This window comes from Rattus rattus, chromosome 2 (assembly GCF_011064425.1).
Source record: "Rattus rattus isolate New Zealand chromosome 2, Rrattus_CSIRO_v1, whole genome shotgun sequence".
In the NCBI taxonomy this organism is placed as follows: domain Eukaryota; kingdom Metazoa; phylum Chordata; class Mammalia; order Rodentia; family Muridae; genus Rattus; species Rattus rattus.
The window spans coordinates 151740486-151756213 of NC_046155.1; the positions used below are offsets into that span (position 1 = coordinate 151740486).

The 15728-nt window shown below is 38.5% G+C and overlaps 1 protein-coding gene across 1 annotated transcript; it reads left to right on the plus strand.

The window, feature by feature from the left end:
* The first annotated feature begins 384 nt into the window (after positions 1-384).
* LOC116893307 (zinc finger protein 431-like) lies at positions 385-10788 on the plus strand. The gene is made up of 7 exons (XM_032895133.1): positions 385-529; positions 735-795; positions 1728-1801; positions 1937-2201; positions 2285-2721; positions 4616-4773; positions 10681-10788. Exons 1-7 carry the CDS (start codon positions 385-387, stop codon positions 10786-10788), a joined length of 1248 nt encoding a protein of 415 aa, XP_032751024.1.
* The last annotated feature ends 4940 nt before the right edge of the window (positions 10789-15728 follow it).

Sequence of the window (15728 nt, forward strand, 5' to 3'; positions counted from 1 at the left end):
TTTTGGTAGTTCATGCTTGTTTATACAATTTCTCAGTGGTGTTAATCTGTATCTCTCTCTGTATCTCTGTCTCTGTCTCTATCTTTGTCTCTCTCTCTCTTTCTCTCTCTCTCTCTCTCTTCTCTTCGTGTCTGTGTGTGTGTCTGTGTGTGTGTGTGTGTGTGTGTGTGTGTATGTTAATTGGCATTTTGCTAGGCTATATACTGTTCAGGCGGCACAGTGATGACAGGTGAACCTCATAATTAGGTTGGCTTCTCAAATGATTTCATGATTATAGCAGGCATTCTCTGTCACGTGTTAACTGTGGGAATCATGAGAATTACATGACTGTATTGTCAATGAAACATTCACTGCAGTGTTATCACTATCACGCTTTGTGTACACATGTATGGGATATTTCAGGGTGCACTGACCTGTGATGATTTACACATAAACTTCACTCAGGAAGAGTGGGCCTTGCTGGACCCATCTCAGCAGAGACTTTACAAAGATGTGATGCTGGAGACCTACAGGAACCTCACCGCTATAGGTAAGACTGAGCTTTCCTTTAAGTTTTAAATGAAGGGGTCGGGAGACAACTGTTTCCTGGTTACTGATGCTCTTCTGTAATCCTGAGTGAGAATGAGGAAGAATGAGGTGAATAAAGGAGCCATGGTTCTCAGGTTCACTGAAGATAATGGCTTATTGACTCATTTACACTAATGTGTCATACATTTTCTGGTACTGTATTTTAGGATACAATTGGGAAGACCATGATATTGAAGAACATTTCCAAAGTGATAGAAGACATGGAAGGTAATTTTTTGTGTGTGAAAGCTGATTCTAATGTTCTTTTGAAGAAAATTTGCTAAGTGTAGAGAGAGGTAACATGTAGAACTGTCATGTTGTTTACTTTCATACCACTCTGAGATTGCAAAGTGTATGTGCACTGAAGAGGTGATAGGTAAATGTCCACAACCTTCCCCAAGCAAATAGTCCACAGCAAAGCTTGAGTTTGACACTTGACTTAAATTTGCTAAGTTCAGTGCGAGGGGAAGTTTATGAGAGTTAAGAATATTGTTGTGGAGGAAGCCTAGTCCCTACACTTCATGTCTGCAAGGAACAAAAGTCAAGCTGTGTGAAGGTAAGGTGAAAACTCTTTGTTTTCTTTAAATAGGTATATCATATGTCACACTTCATACAGGCCATAAGAGCATATGGATAATGAAAGAAGCAGAGCATCTCTCTTTTCTTGGACAGTTAGATGACCTGTGGTAGTCTCCACTGTGAGGAGACTTCCTGCATGTGATACAAGTTTGTAATCCCTTTGTTTTCATTTTGAATATCTCCACAAACTTATACTCCAGAAAATACCTATGAGCATTAGAAATGTGGAAATTCTGTTTGTCCTTCAGTTTTCAAATACAGGATGACTCACAGTGTAAGAAAACTTATGGATGCAATCGGAGTAGCAAAGCTCTGAGTTCCTGCAGTTTTCTTCAAATATTGGAAAATCTTCATGTAGAAAAAGTCTGGGATAAGTGTGTGTCATATAATAAATGCCCTGATCATCACGGGGGTCTCTAGTGTTGCAAAACAACCCACAGAGAAAACTGGAAACAGTGGGATAAAACCTTAAGATGTGGTAATACCTTGCAATTAGACCAGATTGTAAAATTCATATAGATAAAAAAGATTTGTCAGTGTAATGAATTTCATAAAAGTTTTACATGTTCCAATTTTTGTAGGCATGTAAGAAGTCATGCTGGAGAGAAATCATATGAATATACACAATGTAATAAAGCCTTCACATGTCACAGTCATCTTCAAAAGCGCAAAAGAATTCAAACTGGAGAGAAATCCTCTGAAGCACGTAGTAGTCTACAAAAACGTAAAAGAACAGATACTGTTGACAGACTCTACAAATGTAATCAATGTGAAAAAGCCTTTTCACGACATAGCTATGTTCAAATACATGAAAGAACACATACTGGAGAGAAACCCTATGAATGTAATCAGTGTGATAAAGCCTTTGCACATAAGAGTACTTTGATTTTGCATAAAAGAACACATACTGGAGAGAAACCTTATGAATGTAATCAATGTGGCAGAACCTTTGCACATCAGAATACTTTGGTGTTGCATAAAAGAACACATACTGGAGAGAAACCTTATGAATGTAATCAATGTGGCAAAACCTTTGCACATCAGCTTACTTCCAAGTACATAAAACAATACATACTGGAGAGAAGCCCTATGAATGTAATCAATGTGGTAAAGCCTTTGCACATGGTCGTAATCTTAGAAGGCATAAAATAATACATACTAGGAAAAAAACCTACAAATGCAATCAGTGTGGTGAAGCCTTTGCACAACTCGGTCATCTCCAAGTTCATATAATAACACATACTGGAGAGAAACCTTATAAATGCAATCAGTGCAGTAAATCATTTGTATGTCTCAGTCATCTTCAGACTCATGAAAGAATCCATACTGGAGAGAAACCTTACAAGTGTAATCAATGTGATAAAACCTTTTCACAACACCCTAGTCTCCAATCGCATAAAAGAGTACATACTGGAGAGAGACCCTACAAATGCAATCAATGTGATAAAGGTTTTTCACAAAGTAGTACTCTCCAAATTCATCTAAGAACACACACTGGCGAGAAACCCTATGAATGTACACAATGTGGTAAAGTTTTTGCATATAGCAGTGCTCTCCGATACCATAAAAGGAATCATACTGAAGAAACCCTATGAATGTATTCACTGTGGTTGAAGTCTTTAAAAAACATACAATAGTTTCTAAAAACATAAGCAGAATCATCATTATAGGAGACGAACTCATAAAGGTATTTGACATAGTCACGTCTTTGGACATGTGTGTAGTCTTCACCATCATGAAAGAATTTATACTAAAGAGAAACCATATAAACACAAGAAATGTGCTTTTTGCATGACACAGTTATCTCTTAATGTAGAAAAGAACAGATACAAGAGAGAAATGCCACAAGTATAATAGAAGTGACAAAGCCTTTTTACAACACAGTTTTCTCTGAATACATTAAAGAAAATATATTGCTGAGAATGTAATCAATGTGGTAAACCCATCGAGTAATATGGCCTTCTTGGAATAAAAGAACACATCCTAGAAAGAAACTATGAATGTAAGCCGTGTGGTAAAGACTTGAAACCATTCATACTGGAGAGAAACACTATGAAGTTATTCTGCATGGTGAAGTGCTTGCATGTCACTGTAGTCTCCAGATAGAAAAAAAAAATATTGCTGGAGACAAACCCTAGAAATATGATTGGTATGATAAACCATTTTCACAATACAGTTATCTTAAAACAAATCAACATATATGAAAGAGAAACCCTGTGAGTGTAAGCAACATGGTGAAGACTTTTCATGTTAAAGTTAATGTCAAATATGTAAAAGTATATATACTGGTGCAAACTTGTCCAACTGCAATCAGTGTGATAAAGGCTTGTCACAGACCACCCCAGCCAGCATGGTAAGTATTCAGTGATGTCAAACAGAACAAACAAAGAGGCAGTGTGAGGCACGGGTTTTTATGCACAAAGAAACAATTACTATAATTCTGAAAAGATCTGTTCAGTTGAGCAGTCAAATAGAACAAATGTCATCATACTCATTTGGCACAAGAAAATACAAAATCATACATGTTTTTTTTATCTTCTATGAAGTGTGTTCAGTGAAGCAATCATGGATGGAAAAGGTAACATCATTATCATTTGACACAAAAAAGCACGAAAATCATTAAAAGGTAATAGCATCCTTCCTAGACCAGGTTCATAAATTTTTTATGGGCACGTATTAGTAATATCTAATTCCTATATAAGTTAATCAATATTTATGGGCAATCATTATCAAACGTTGAGTTCCTATCTTTTTATAAATCTGCAAAGTATAATTTATAACTATTTCAGTTCTTCTCTTAATGTAATGTTTTCTTTAACAATATGCCAAGACCCACTTCTGATGACACATGCATGGCTATATTATCATTCATTGTTGAAAAGGGTTTTTGTCTGTCTTACCACTATTATGTTATTTTGTAAATGATTTGTGAAGTAAAGCACCTACTTCCCCAGAGGTATGGTTATAAAGTCCCAGTCTAGGCTATCAGGAACGTCTTTTAAATAAGAAAAAAAAAAAAAAAAGAAGAAGACGATACAACAGACAAATTGCCAAGAGAACCACGGCTCAATATGTTGTTCTGTACAAGAGTACACACCGAGTTCCAGGAGGCCTCCTTCTTTTGAAGATTTCACTTCAGTCTATGGAACTTATCACACAGATTGTACTATGGTTGGCTTTTTTTTTAAATCTCAGTCATCATCAAAAACATACAAAGAATCAAAGAATCATCCTAGAGAGAAAACTTAAAATGTATTTAATATTGTAAAGCCTTTGGACATTTCTGTAATCATCATCATGACAGTATTCATACTGGAGAGAAGCCCCGTGAATGCAAGCAATATGGTAAACACTTTGAACATCACAGTTACCACCAGATGCAGAAAACATATTGGAAAGAAACCTTATAAATGGACTCAATATGGTAAAGCCTTTGCCTATCAGAGTCATCCCCAAGTGTGTACAACACATACTGGAGAGAATCCATATTACTGTAAGCAATGTGATAAAGCCATTTCACATCACAGTCATCTTCAAAGGCATGAAAAAAAAATCATTCTGGGGAGAAACCTTAGGAATATACCTAATATTGTGAAGACTTTGCACATTTCCATAATTATCATGACAGTATTCATACTAGACAGAAGCCTAGGGAATGCAAGCAAATGGCAAATCCTTTTATCACCGAATGCCCATAAGTACACATACTGTAGAGAAACCTTATGAATGGACTCACAGTACTAAAGCCTTTACTCATCACAGTACTCTACATAAAAGAACACATTCTTGATAGAACCCCTGAATGTAATCAGTGTAGTAAAATGTAATTTGTGTGTGTGTGTCAAATATATAAACATAAAATATATGTGTCTCAGAATATATAAATGTAGTTACATATGTTAAACTTTTACATTTCACTGTCATCTTCATAAGAGTACAGCCTTTGGAGTGTGACCAATCTCTTAAAACTCTTGCATATCACAGTATTTGAGGATACGAAAGAACTATTAATGAAGGGAATCGACTATAAAGGATTTGGTAAGATCACTACCATGTTCAGCTACACAAGAATGTTCTGGAGAAAAATAGTCAGATAAGTGTCAAACGCTTATTCAAGCACAATGTTCCTTTTTATTTTAAATGCACCTGCGAACTCATCTGCACAAAACCACTGGATTTAAATGAAAAGGAAATAAGCCTCTTAGATTTTACTCTTCTCTTTAATTACACAAATAACTCATCCAGGTATATATCTTTTCGAGTGTGTATTGCTGTCTTTTCTGTTTTCTGTTATAAAAACATAATGTCTAAGGCAACCTGTAAAACCATTTAATTTGGCTTATGGTTCCACACCATCAAAGTATCATTACGTTAGTTCTGAGACATGGCAGTAAAGGAGGATGCTCAGAGCTCACATCTTCAACCTGCAGCATGGAGCAGGGAGTGGGAACTAGAAATGGCACGTGGATGTAAACTCTCAAGTGACGTATTTCCTCTACTAGGGCAGCATTAATTAAATCTTCCAAAATGATACAATCAACTTAGAAGGATGGATTTCTCTGACTACAAACACACATTCTTGTTTTCTTTTATATGAATCAAACCACAATAAGGAAGCCTGTAGACGCCTCAACACAGTTGTTATAGGAGTGAATGCTTATACAAGAAAAGCATGAGTACAAATTTTTTTGTTTAATAATTTGTTTATTTTTAATTATGTGTTGTCAGTGTATTTTTATATGGCTTTGTGTACACACATGCTGGCTCTGAAGAAGCCCTTGGGTAGTTTTGGAGCAGGAATTACAGAATGACAATGTGACCCGAGATCCTAGACATAAACTTAAATGTTTGGTCATGCCTCTAGTCCTTTAAATATTTGAAAGCATTTATCTATCATATTGACATGAGGTAATAAGCAAAACATTCATTCATGAGAAAAATCCCATTCCTGCAAAGAATTTGGTAAAGATTGTGACATCACATTCAATTACCAGAAAAATTACTGCTATGCCTCTTTCTTACTAGCCTGCTAACTAGCCTTACTAGCCTTACCAACCTTACTAACAGTTTAAAGTCAAAATACTTAGTATAAGAGAATAAGAAAAATACATAATGTCATAATGTGTGTATCCAAAGTAATACTTTCACTTATCTAGTAGAGTTGTAATAAACTAGAATAATCTACAATCCAATGTGTATCTCACATCATAGCTTGATATGCTATAGATAAGCATATATCATTTGGAATTCCATGCTTCTTCATGTTCCCATTAGTTATCATTGAACACTCCATCTTGAACTACTGCATTTTAAGAGAATTACTTAGAAGTGCTAGACTATGTAACAGGAACAATATGTCTTTAAAAATTTGTTCTCTCTCTCTCTCTCTCTCTCTCTTTCTGTGTGTGTGTGTGTGTGTGTGTGTGTGTGTGTGTGTGTGTGTGTGTGTGTTGTGTGTTTTATGAGACTGGAAGACAGCTTTGTAATGTCTACTTTTGTTCATCTTTATATGATAATCACAATCAGGCTGTCAGTTTTGCACTCCATGGATGTTTCCCGCTTAGCCATCTCACTGATGCTCATATAAGTTGAAATATTATATCAGTAAATTATTGTCTTTAGATCATAAACACATTGGAATCTAAAGAGGGAGAAAATCAGGCCAACTTAAATTATAAATTGTATTTACAAATGAAAATCATATAATGCTTTGTGTTAGATTGTATTAGTTTATTCTGAGTAAACATTTGTTCATAACACTTTTAAAATGAAATTGAATGAAATGCATGCCAGAGAATTGTCTCAGTGTGTGAAATTGGTTGCTACTCAGCCTGATGAGCTCAGTTTAATCCCTGAGAGACCCATATTAATCCTGCCAGGATTTCGTCTTATTTCCAAATTTGGGCTCCGGCATATACACCCACACACTCTAATACATGCATAAATAATTTAAAACCCAAATCAGGTCCAATGACTTCACTTGTAGCTAAACAACTCCACTGGTTTTATAACCAGAACATTTATAATGGAATTAGATAAAAGATAAGTGTAAGTTGTCTTCTTACTGCTATCTACACCATGGAGTGGGAGTATGCACACACACAGTTCCATCATATTAAATTGGTAAGAGAGGAAAGAAAATACCCCAATTATAAAGAATGTATGAAGTGATTTGCCAATTTAATTTATTATTGAATATCAGGAAATATTACTATTCATCAAAACTGATTGTTTAAGTGTTATTTTATCTTTTTCATTACTTTATTCAAAATAAGTCCTTTAGAAAGCACATCTCAGCCAGGATTACAAGTGCTTTCCTGTAATCACAGAATTTGGGAGATAGGGGCATGCCAATCTGTGTGTATTTGAGGCCAACATGGGCCACATAGGGAGTTCCAGGACTGCCGCGGTCGGCAATCTTGGAGGTTCCAAGGATCCGCGGGGGGACCCCTGTTGAGGACACGTGTGGAGCGGAGACGGGATGGCGAACAGAGACACAGACACAGAGAGAGTGTGGTCAACTGTTGCAACTTTACTAAGAGAGCATCAGACATTTATACACAATTTTCATTGCATAACTATCTTGGACCATGGCCAGAAATATTTGATTTTTCTGCAAAAAGGTACAGCTTGCTTTTTTATTTTCAGACTAGCCGCAGTCAGCCAGCCTAGTCTAGTTTTCCGTTTTTCACACCAAGGAGGAAGTTTCAGGGGACCGCAAGTCTAGCATATCTTACGCCATCAGGTCTGTGCACCTAGTTCCAACGCTCTAGTTAACCCTTTGATCCCATCTTTGCTAGTCCTGTAGATGCACATCCAAGGCTTGGGGCAATAATATTGTATGCCTGATCCCTGTCTAAAGTATCTGATGATCTGTGACCTTACCTCCCATTTCTCTTCTTCTGAGAGCACACACCAAGGAGGACGGGCTCTTGCCAATCTTTCTGACCAAGGCAGTGACAAATACCTGACCCTATATCCATCCTTAGTAACCCACCTATCAAAATTCAAATCATATTCTCCAGTATATGGTAATGGAGCATCCGTTGGTCGATACACATATGGTCCCCTGTAAGTACCTGTTTGCCACCACCTGTTTCTATACTCTGTAAAATATTCATAGCCGACCCAAAGCTCAAGGAATCATTTCTCAACAGTTCTACCAACACCCTAATAAAAGAAGTATCACTATCCTTATAAGTATAATTCTTTGCTAAATCTTTGATTTCCTTATCTATAAGAGAAGACATAATCTGCAACCTTGGAGTCCCTGTCATCAGAGGCTCTGTCTGCTATAAAGAGGAAGTAGGAAAGCTTGTGGTATTAGTAAGCAAAAATAGATCAAGACCTTCTGTCCTATTATTAGAGGAAGTCTCTGTCTTGCCAAGATCATATTCAGAATTAAACAAAAAAAAGGAATAAAGAAATAAGTGCTGACAATGATCTTTCCCATGACCCAGATGCCCATCAGCCCAGAGCCAAGTTTGCAGCAGGGGGCAAGTCCAGGTGCACATCTTCTTGGAGTCCGCCGCACACAAGCAGGGGGCTTAACCACGTTTGGACTCTGACTGATTTTAATGAATCCTTTTCTTTAGTTTTGTTTATTATTTATTAATTTTACATTTTACTCATTGTCCTCTCCAGTTGCCCCTCTCACCATCCTTTCACCACCTCTGGATATCCCCTAATCTAACACATCAAGTCTCTACAGGGCTAGGTGCTTCCTCTCTCAGCAAGGCCAGACAAGGCAACCCAGCTAAAAAGAACATATTCCAAATGCAGTCAGGGAAATAGCTTTTGGATACCTGCCCTCCTCTCCTCACACCAAATATTTTGGCACCCATAAAAAGCGAAGCAGCATGTCTGTAACATATACAAGGAAGATATAAATGCTGGTTAAGCTTCTGAGAGCCCCAAGGGTCCACGTTAGTTGTTTCTCTTTTTGAATTCCTATTGGTATAGTGGAGGCACCAAAGGAGCAATGTCGGGGGGTGGGTTGGAAGGGGTAGGGATGTGTTCTTAGTTGTGAATCACATTGGGATATGGATCCTTGGAGCTGCTTCAAGGTGGCCAGGCAGGAACCCTGGTGAAAGATAGGGATACAGATCCACCATAAATCTTTACGACTCAAATCTTATCCTGTGCAAAAAAATGCAGAGATTGAGGATGAAGGCAAGGACTGAGAGATGGCCGACCAATCAGTGCCCACCTTGAGAACCATCCTCCATGGTAAAAGCACACTGATTCCTGACACTCTCGATGATACCCATATAATGCTTGCAGACAGGAAACTAGCATGGCTCTCCTCTAAGAGAGGCTCCACCCACCCTGACTCAGACAGATGTAAACACCTGCAGCCAAACAAAGCCTTACATGTAAAATTGTAATTAACCATGAAATGAAAACCATGAAACCTTGATCACTAGTTACTTCACCTCTTTGGGTACCAAAGATTGGTTCTATATCGTACATTAGATAGCTCAGAGTCCTTGTATTTCCTGGTACAGGACATCTGATGCAATCTTATTCTGGCTTCTAGGGCACCAGAAAGGTAAATGGTGGTGGTGGTGGTGGTGATGGTGGTGGTGGTGGTATGGTGGTGTGTGTGTGTGTGTGTGTGTGTGTGTGTGTGTGTGTGTGTGTGTGTGTATGGTTACATATTGTAAAATTTTCTTTATATGGTGTTTTTTTTAATTAAAAACAATTTAGTTTCAGTATTTAAAGATTGCCACCATATACAAATGCATGGCAGGTACTAGTGGAGACCAGAATGTGGCATCTAGTCCTCCATGATGCAAACTACAAATAGTTATCAAGCTGTTTTTTGTGGGTGCTGGAAATCAAAAGTAAGGCCCGTAGATATGACAGCCAGTTCTCTTAGGGCAGTTGGCCCATGAACATGCCATAGGGTAAGGTGTGAATCCTAAGTTCTTCTTTACTTCAGCCCTATTGATTCAATAGAAGAGTAAGCTTACTAGCATCAGAAATTTTAGACCTGATGGCAAAAAAGTTTCAACACAAGCCTCCCACAAAATGAGGAAAGGGTGCAAGGAATGATAAGGAGAACAACTGAAAATACGCGTCTTTAGAAAGTGACTCATCAGATCAAAAGCCACGAGACTCAGTTTATGCTCAAGTATATGCGTAAATCAGCACTGGACTTGAAAGGCCACATTTTATAATTCCACTTGCTGGAGTTCATGATGCCTAAATGAGAAAAAGAAACCTCCAGGCACGTAAAATCTACTTGTTTGGATGGGATGGCATTCTGCTTCCTTGCAAAAATATTCATTCAGGAGTCCTGAGTGCTTTGACTCTGATGACATGGAGTTGTCAGGAACCCAAGACTGAAAAATTCACTTGCACTGTAAGGCTGCAAGTCAGGTATTTCTGGGGAGAGCTCTGCAGTATGGATTGAATTGGGGAGGATCCTTAAGTTTGAAGCGGAGAGGATCAATAGGCGGAAAAGCAACACTTATGGAGGTGGCAAAGGACAAGCTGGCTCTGTTGTACCTTTCCCTCCTCCTTTTTTAGATTACGGCCTCCTTCCAGAGTCTTCATTCTTCTTCCATGTTTATGCAAGCAGCTGTCAGTAAGCTTCCCACAGTCCACCAGTTAGCAGGGCCAGTTGAACCTTACTGATATAGATGGATGCTTCTAATAACCATTAATCTGAGCATTGAGACCCCAGTGGATGGAGCGAAGGGTTTAAACCCTGGAAAACAAAAGGATCAACCAACCTGACCACACTAGAGCTACAGAGGCGAAATCACCAACCAATGAGCCACATGGAGGGGACTCGCTCCCCAGCCTCATAGCTGAGGATTGCATATTCTTGCATCAATAGGAGGGAAAAAGCCCTTAGTTCTATGAGAAGGCTAATTTCCCCAATGTGGGGAATGCCAGACCATTAGTTGGAGTGGGTGTGTGGGGAGTGGGAGCATCTCATGGGCACTCCTCTAGGGTATGGGAGGAGGAGGGTGGAAAGGGGAAGCAACAGTGGAAATATAAGTAATGCTAAAATACTCGAGAAAACTAAAGTTTAAAAATTTTAAAAAGTTAAATTCTTCAATTAAAAAAAAGCTCAGGTGGTAGCCTCAGGTGGTAATTGGATCCTTAATTGTATAGACAACAAAAAGTTTCAGCTATAAAGCTATACACACTGAATAGAAATGGACCCCAGTAGCTTTTATTCATATGGCTATGCATATTACATAATACTTAAATTTGAAAGGGATGTATTTGGAAGGTATGGAGAAAGAAAAAGGAAGCAGGGAGTGGTTTAATATATTTTAATTAAAACATAAAAAACGAAACAAAACCCACAAACCAACGTAAAAAACTCCATAAAACACCCATATATAAAAAAATTAAAACAGAATTCTCTACAATGATGTCATCACTCTGAGTGAACTGTTCATTAGACACACACACACCTTACGTGGAGAGAGAGAGAGAGAGAGAGAGAGATTTATAAGGAACATGGGTTTTGCCTTCAAACCAAAAACAGAAGCAATAGCAAGTTTATTTTGTCCAGTACTGGGAGGAGGGAATCGGTGTACAATAGGCTCCCCAAGGTCACCGATACAGAAAAAGTACCTGAAAGTAGCAGGTTGTTGTTGTTATGCTGTTTTTGTTTTTGTTTAAACTCTCAGCATGTATTCCATATTTATGTGGATGAAGTGTAACCAGATTGATGGGCATACAATTTGTGGAGGTTACATTCATCAAATGAATACTACTGAATTTCAGCCTAGTGGGCATTCCTTTGTTGATTTGTCAATCATTTTATGTAATTATATGTCAATTAAGAAGAATTGAGAAATCATTGGCTGTAAACTATTTGATTAACTTATATCTTTTAATATATTCTATAGCGGGAAATCACTAGCTCTTTTTCTTAATTTGTCTTCAATGTTTCTGGTCATTAAGGACTGTAGTTTTCACAATGCTGTTGATTAATTCTTTTAGAGCAATGTCCTCTGTATCTCAGGCTTGGTTTTGCTCTTTAGTTGAGGTACTTTGACTTTAATCCTGCCTCTGCTGTGGGGCTCGGAAGACAATTGATCTTGCAAGTTCTTTAGGCAGACCATTAGATGGTCAAACAAAAAGTCAAGCCAGTTAATAAGTGTCCTTCAATACCTATGACTTTGTTTGGACAAAATGAAAATAGACCTCCTTAAGAATTGAGTTCTAGGTCCTTTGAAACTCATATAGTCATAGCAAAACATAGGATGTGGAAATAAGGATGTATAAAACTTTCATTCTTTGACAGTATAGTTGATACAGGCAGTAATAAATGAGTAAACAATTTTAGATGATCAACAAATGTCAGATATTCAGAACAGGCCAAAACAAGCTCATCCACAACAGGTAACCAATTTGATTTAAAAACAAAAACAAAAAAACTGAAATCACTGTATGAAACCAAATTGCTTTTGATAAACATAATAAAGACCTGGATAAAAATGAAGTGGCCTACCTATTGGAACTATAAATTTAAAGGTTTCAGTATTTGTCTACAGAGAAAAGAGTGGGCAGGGCTTCAATTGTACCTAATCCGTGAGTCTCTAAGTTAAGAGTTTGAGTTGAAGACTTCGTTGCAATGTTTTTGGCGTGCCACCCATCTTTCCACATCTACGTTCTGCCTCAAGCCCTGCTACAGACCACTTCACTGTGTTTCTTTTTTATCTTTATTAAGTTGGTATTTCTTGTTGCATTTGATTATTATTCCCTTCCCGATTGTCTGCACAGGCCAGCAGCCCCTAACCTCTAACCCCTCCCTCTCCCCTTCCATATGGGCTTTCCCTCCCCATCTCCTCCCATTGCCACCTACACGCATTCCGTTCACAAAGTGTTCCAATCTTGGGACCAAGGCTTCCCACTTTGCCAGGCTCTTTTAAATATTCATTTACTACCTATGCAGTTGGGCTGAGTTGTCCATGTATAGACTTTGGATAGTGGCTTCCAGACTAGAGCTCTGGTTGAATTAACATTATTTATTTCTATGAGTCTCAGCCCTTCAAGCTCTTTCAGTCCTTGCTCTGATTCTAACTGTGGGGTCCATTCAAGTTCAAGTGGTTTGCTGGCATTACGCCTATGTATGTACTGCCGCATATTCTGGGTGTCTCTCAGGAGATACCCATCTGTTCTCTGTCTGACCTGCACTTCCTTGCTTCATCTGTCTTATCTATGGTTGGTGGCTGTATGTTAATTTTGTATGGGCAACTGAATAGAGCATTCCTTCAACCTCTGTTGTAAACTTTGCCTCCTTGCTCCATTCCAAGGGTATATTGTTCCCACATTTAAAAACAGTAAACAATAGCATTTTGGTCATCCTTCTCTGGTTTCATGTTCTGTGCATGTAGAGGTAATTTACATTATGCTAATATCATTTATCAATAGGTTGCATACCGTGATTTTCTGTTGATTGGAGTCATCTCACTAAGAGATGATATTTCCAGTTCAATCATCGCCCATGAATTTCATAAAGTCATTGTTTTGATAACAGAGTAATATTCCACCATGCTAGATGTTTTCTTCAACTTCTGCATTCCTTGAATAAAGTACTAAGAACATAGTGAAAATTCACAGCGTATGTTTGATCATCTTTTGAATAATGCCAAGAAGAAGTATAAGCCAGTCCTCAGGTAGTCCAATGTCAATTTTCTGAGACTACCAGACTGATTTCCAGAACGGTTGTACCAGGCCGCAATACCAGCAATGTAGGTGTTCTACTCACATTCTCATCAGCATGTGCTGTCACCGAGTTTTGATCAAATCATTCTGACTGGTGTGAGATGTTGATCCTCAAGGTTGTTTATTTGCATTTCCTTAAGACTAAAAGATGTTGAACATTTCTTTAGGTGCTTCCCATCATGCATTCCTCAACTGTGAATTCTTGTTTAGTCTCATAATACACACACACACACACGCGCACACACACACACACACATTCTACCTTCCACAATATATTTTAATAGGGATATTTGTCTCCCTCACACCTAACCTTTAGAGTTCTGTATATTTTGATATAAGGCCTGTATCTGTTGGGATTAGTGAGATCTTTTCCCAATCTGTTGGTTTCACTTTGTCCCAACAGTCCCCACAGAAACTTTGCAGACACAATGAGATCCCCTTGTCATTCACTCTTAGAGCATAAGCCATTGGTGTTTTGTTCGGAAATTTTTTCCAGTGCCCATGTGTTTAGATCCTCTTCTATTCTATTACTTTGAGGATATCATGGTTTGATGCAGGGTCCTTGATCCATGGACTTAAGTTTTGTAAAAGTGATAAGAATGGACAGTTTGCATTCTTCTGGTGACACCTACCCGCTGAACCAAATTACTTTTTACAAATCTATCTTTCTTCCCATTAAATAGTTTTGGTTCCTTTAACAAAATGAGTGAACAGAGGCGTGATTCATTTCTGGAGTCTTCAATTCTATTCACTGGTCTATCTCCTGCAGCTGTATACCATCCAGTTTTTATCACTGTTGCTCTGTAATACTGCTTGAAGTCCAGGGATAAGTGATTCAAGAAATCCTTTTTCTTGTTGAGGGTAAGGTTTAGACCTCAGCATGAGGTGTTAATCCAGATGATTTTGCAAGTGTTCTGTCTAACTCGGTGAAAATTGGATTGGAATTTTGGGTTATTGCATTGAGATCTGTAGCGTTGCTTTTTGGAGAAATAGCCATCTTTCCTATATTAATCCTGCCAATCCATGAGCATGGGAGATCTTTCCATCTTCTGAGATCTTCAATTTCTTTCTTCAGAGGCTTGAAGTTCTTTTTTTTTTTAATTACTTTTTTTATTAACTTAAGTATTTCATATTTACATTTCGAGTGTTATTCCCTTTCCCGGTTTCTGGGCCAACATCCCCCTAACACCTTCCCCTCCCCTTCTTTATGTTCCCCTCCCCAACCTCTCCCCATTGCCGCCCTCCCCCCAACAGTCACGTTCACTGGGGGTTCAGTCTTAGCAGGACCCAGGGCTTCCCCTTCCACTGGAGATCTTACTAGGATATTCATTGCTACCTATGAGGTCAGAGTCCAGGGTCAGTCCATGTATAGTTTTTAGGTAGTGGCTTAGTCCCTGGAAGCTCTGGTTGCTTGGCATTGTTGTTCATAAGGGGTCTCAAGCCCCTTCAAGCTCTTCCAGTTCTTTCTCTGATTCCTTCAACAGGGGTCCTATTCTCAGTTCGGTGGTTTGCTGCTGGCATTCGCCTCTGTATTTGCTGTATTCTGGCTGTGTCTCTCAGGAGCGATCTATATCCGGCTCCTGTCGGTCTGCACTTCTTTGCTTCATCCATCTTGTCTAATTGGGTGGCTGTATATGCATGGGCCACCATGTGGGGCAGAGCTCTGGAATGGGTGTTCCTAACCTGTGTCTGTTTTAATCTGCCTCTCTATTCCCTGCCAAGGGTATTCGCGTTCCTTTGCAAGAAAGGAGTGAAAGCATTCACATTTTAATCATCCGTCTTGAGTTTCATGTGTTCTATGCATCTAGGGTAATTCAGCGATTTGAGCCTAATAGCCACTTATCAATGAGTTACGCCCACCATGTGTGTTTTCTGTGCTAGTT

Bases quoted from the DNA above. Each gene is read 5' to 3' on its own strand.
- LOC116893307 (XM_032895133.1), top strand. From the start codon at position 385: ATGTATGGGATATTTCAGGGTGCACTGACCTGTGATGATTTACACATA. The intron at 530-734 runs GTAAGACTGAGC...ACTGTATTTTAG, and splicing joins CAGGAACCTCACCGCTATAG to GATACAATTGGGAAGACCAT. The intron at 796-1,727 runs GTAATTTTTTGT...CAATTTTTGTAG, and splicing joins AGTGATAGAAGACATGGAAG to GCATGTAAGAAGTCATGCTG.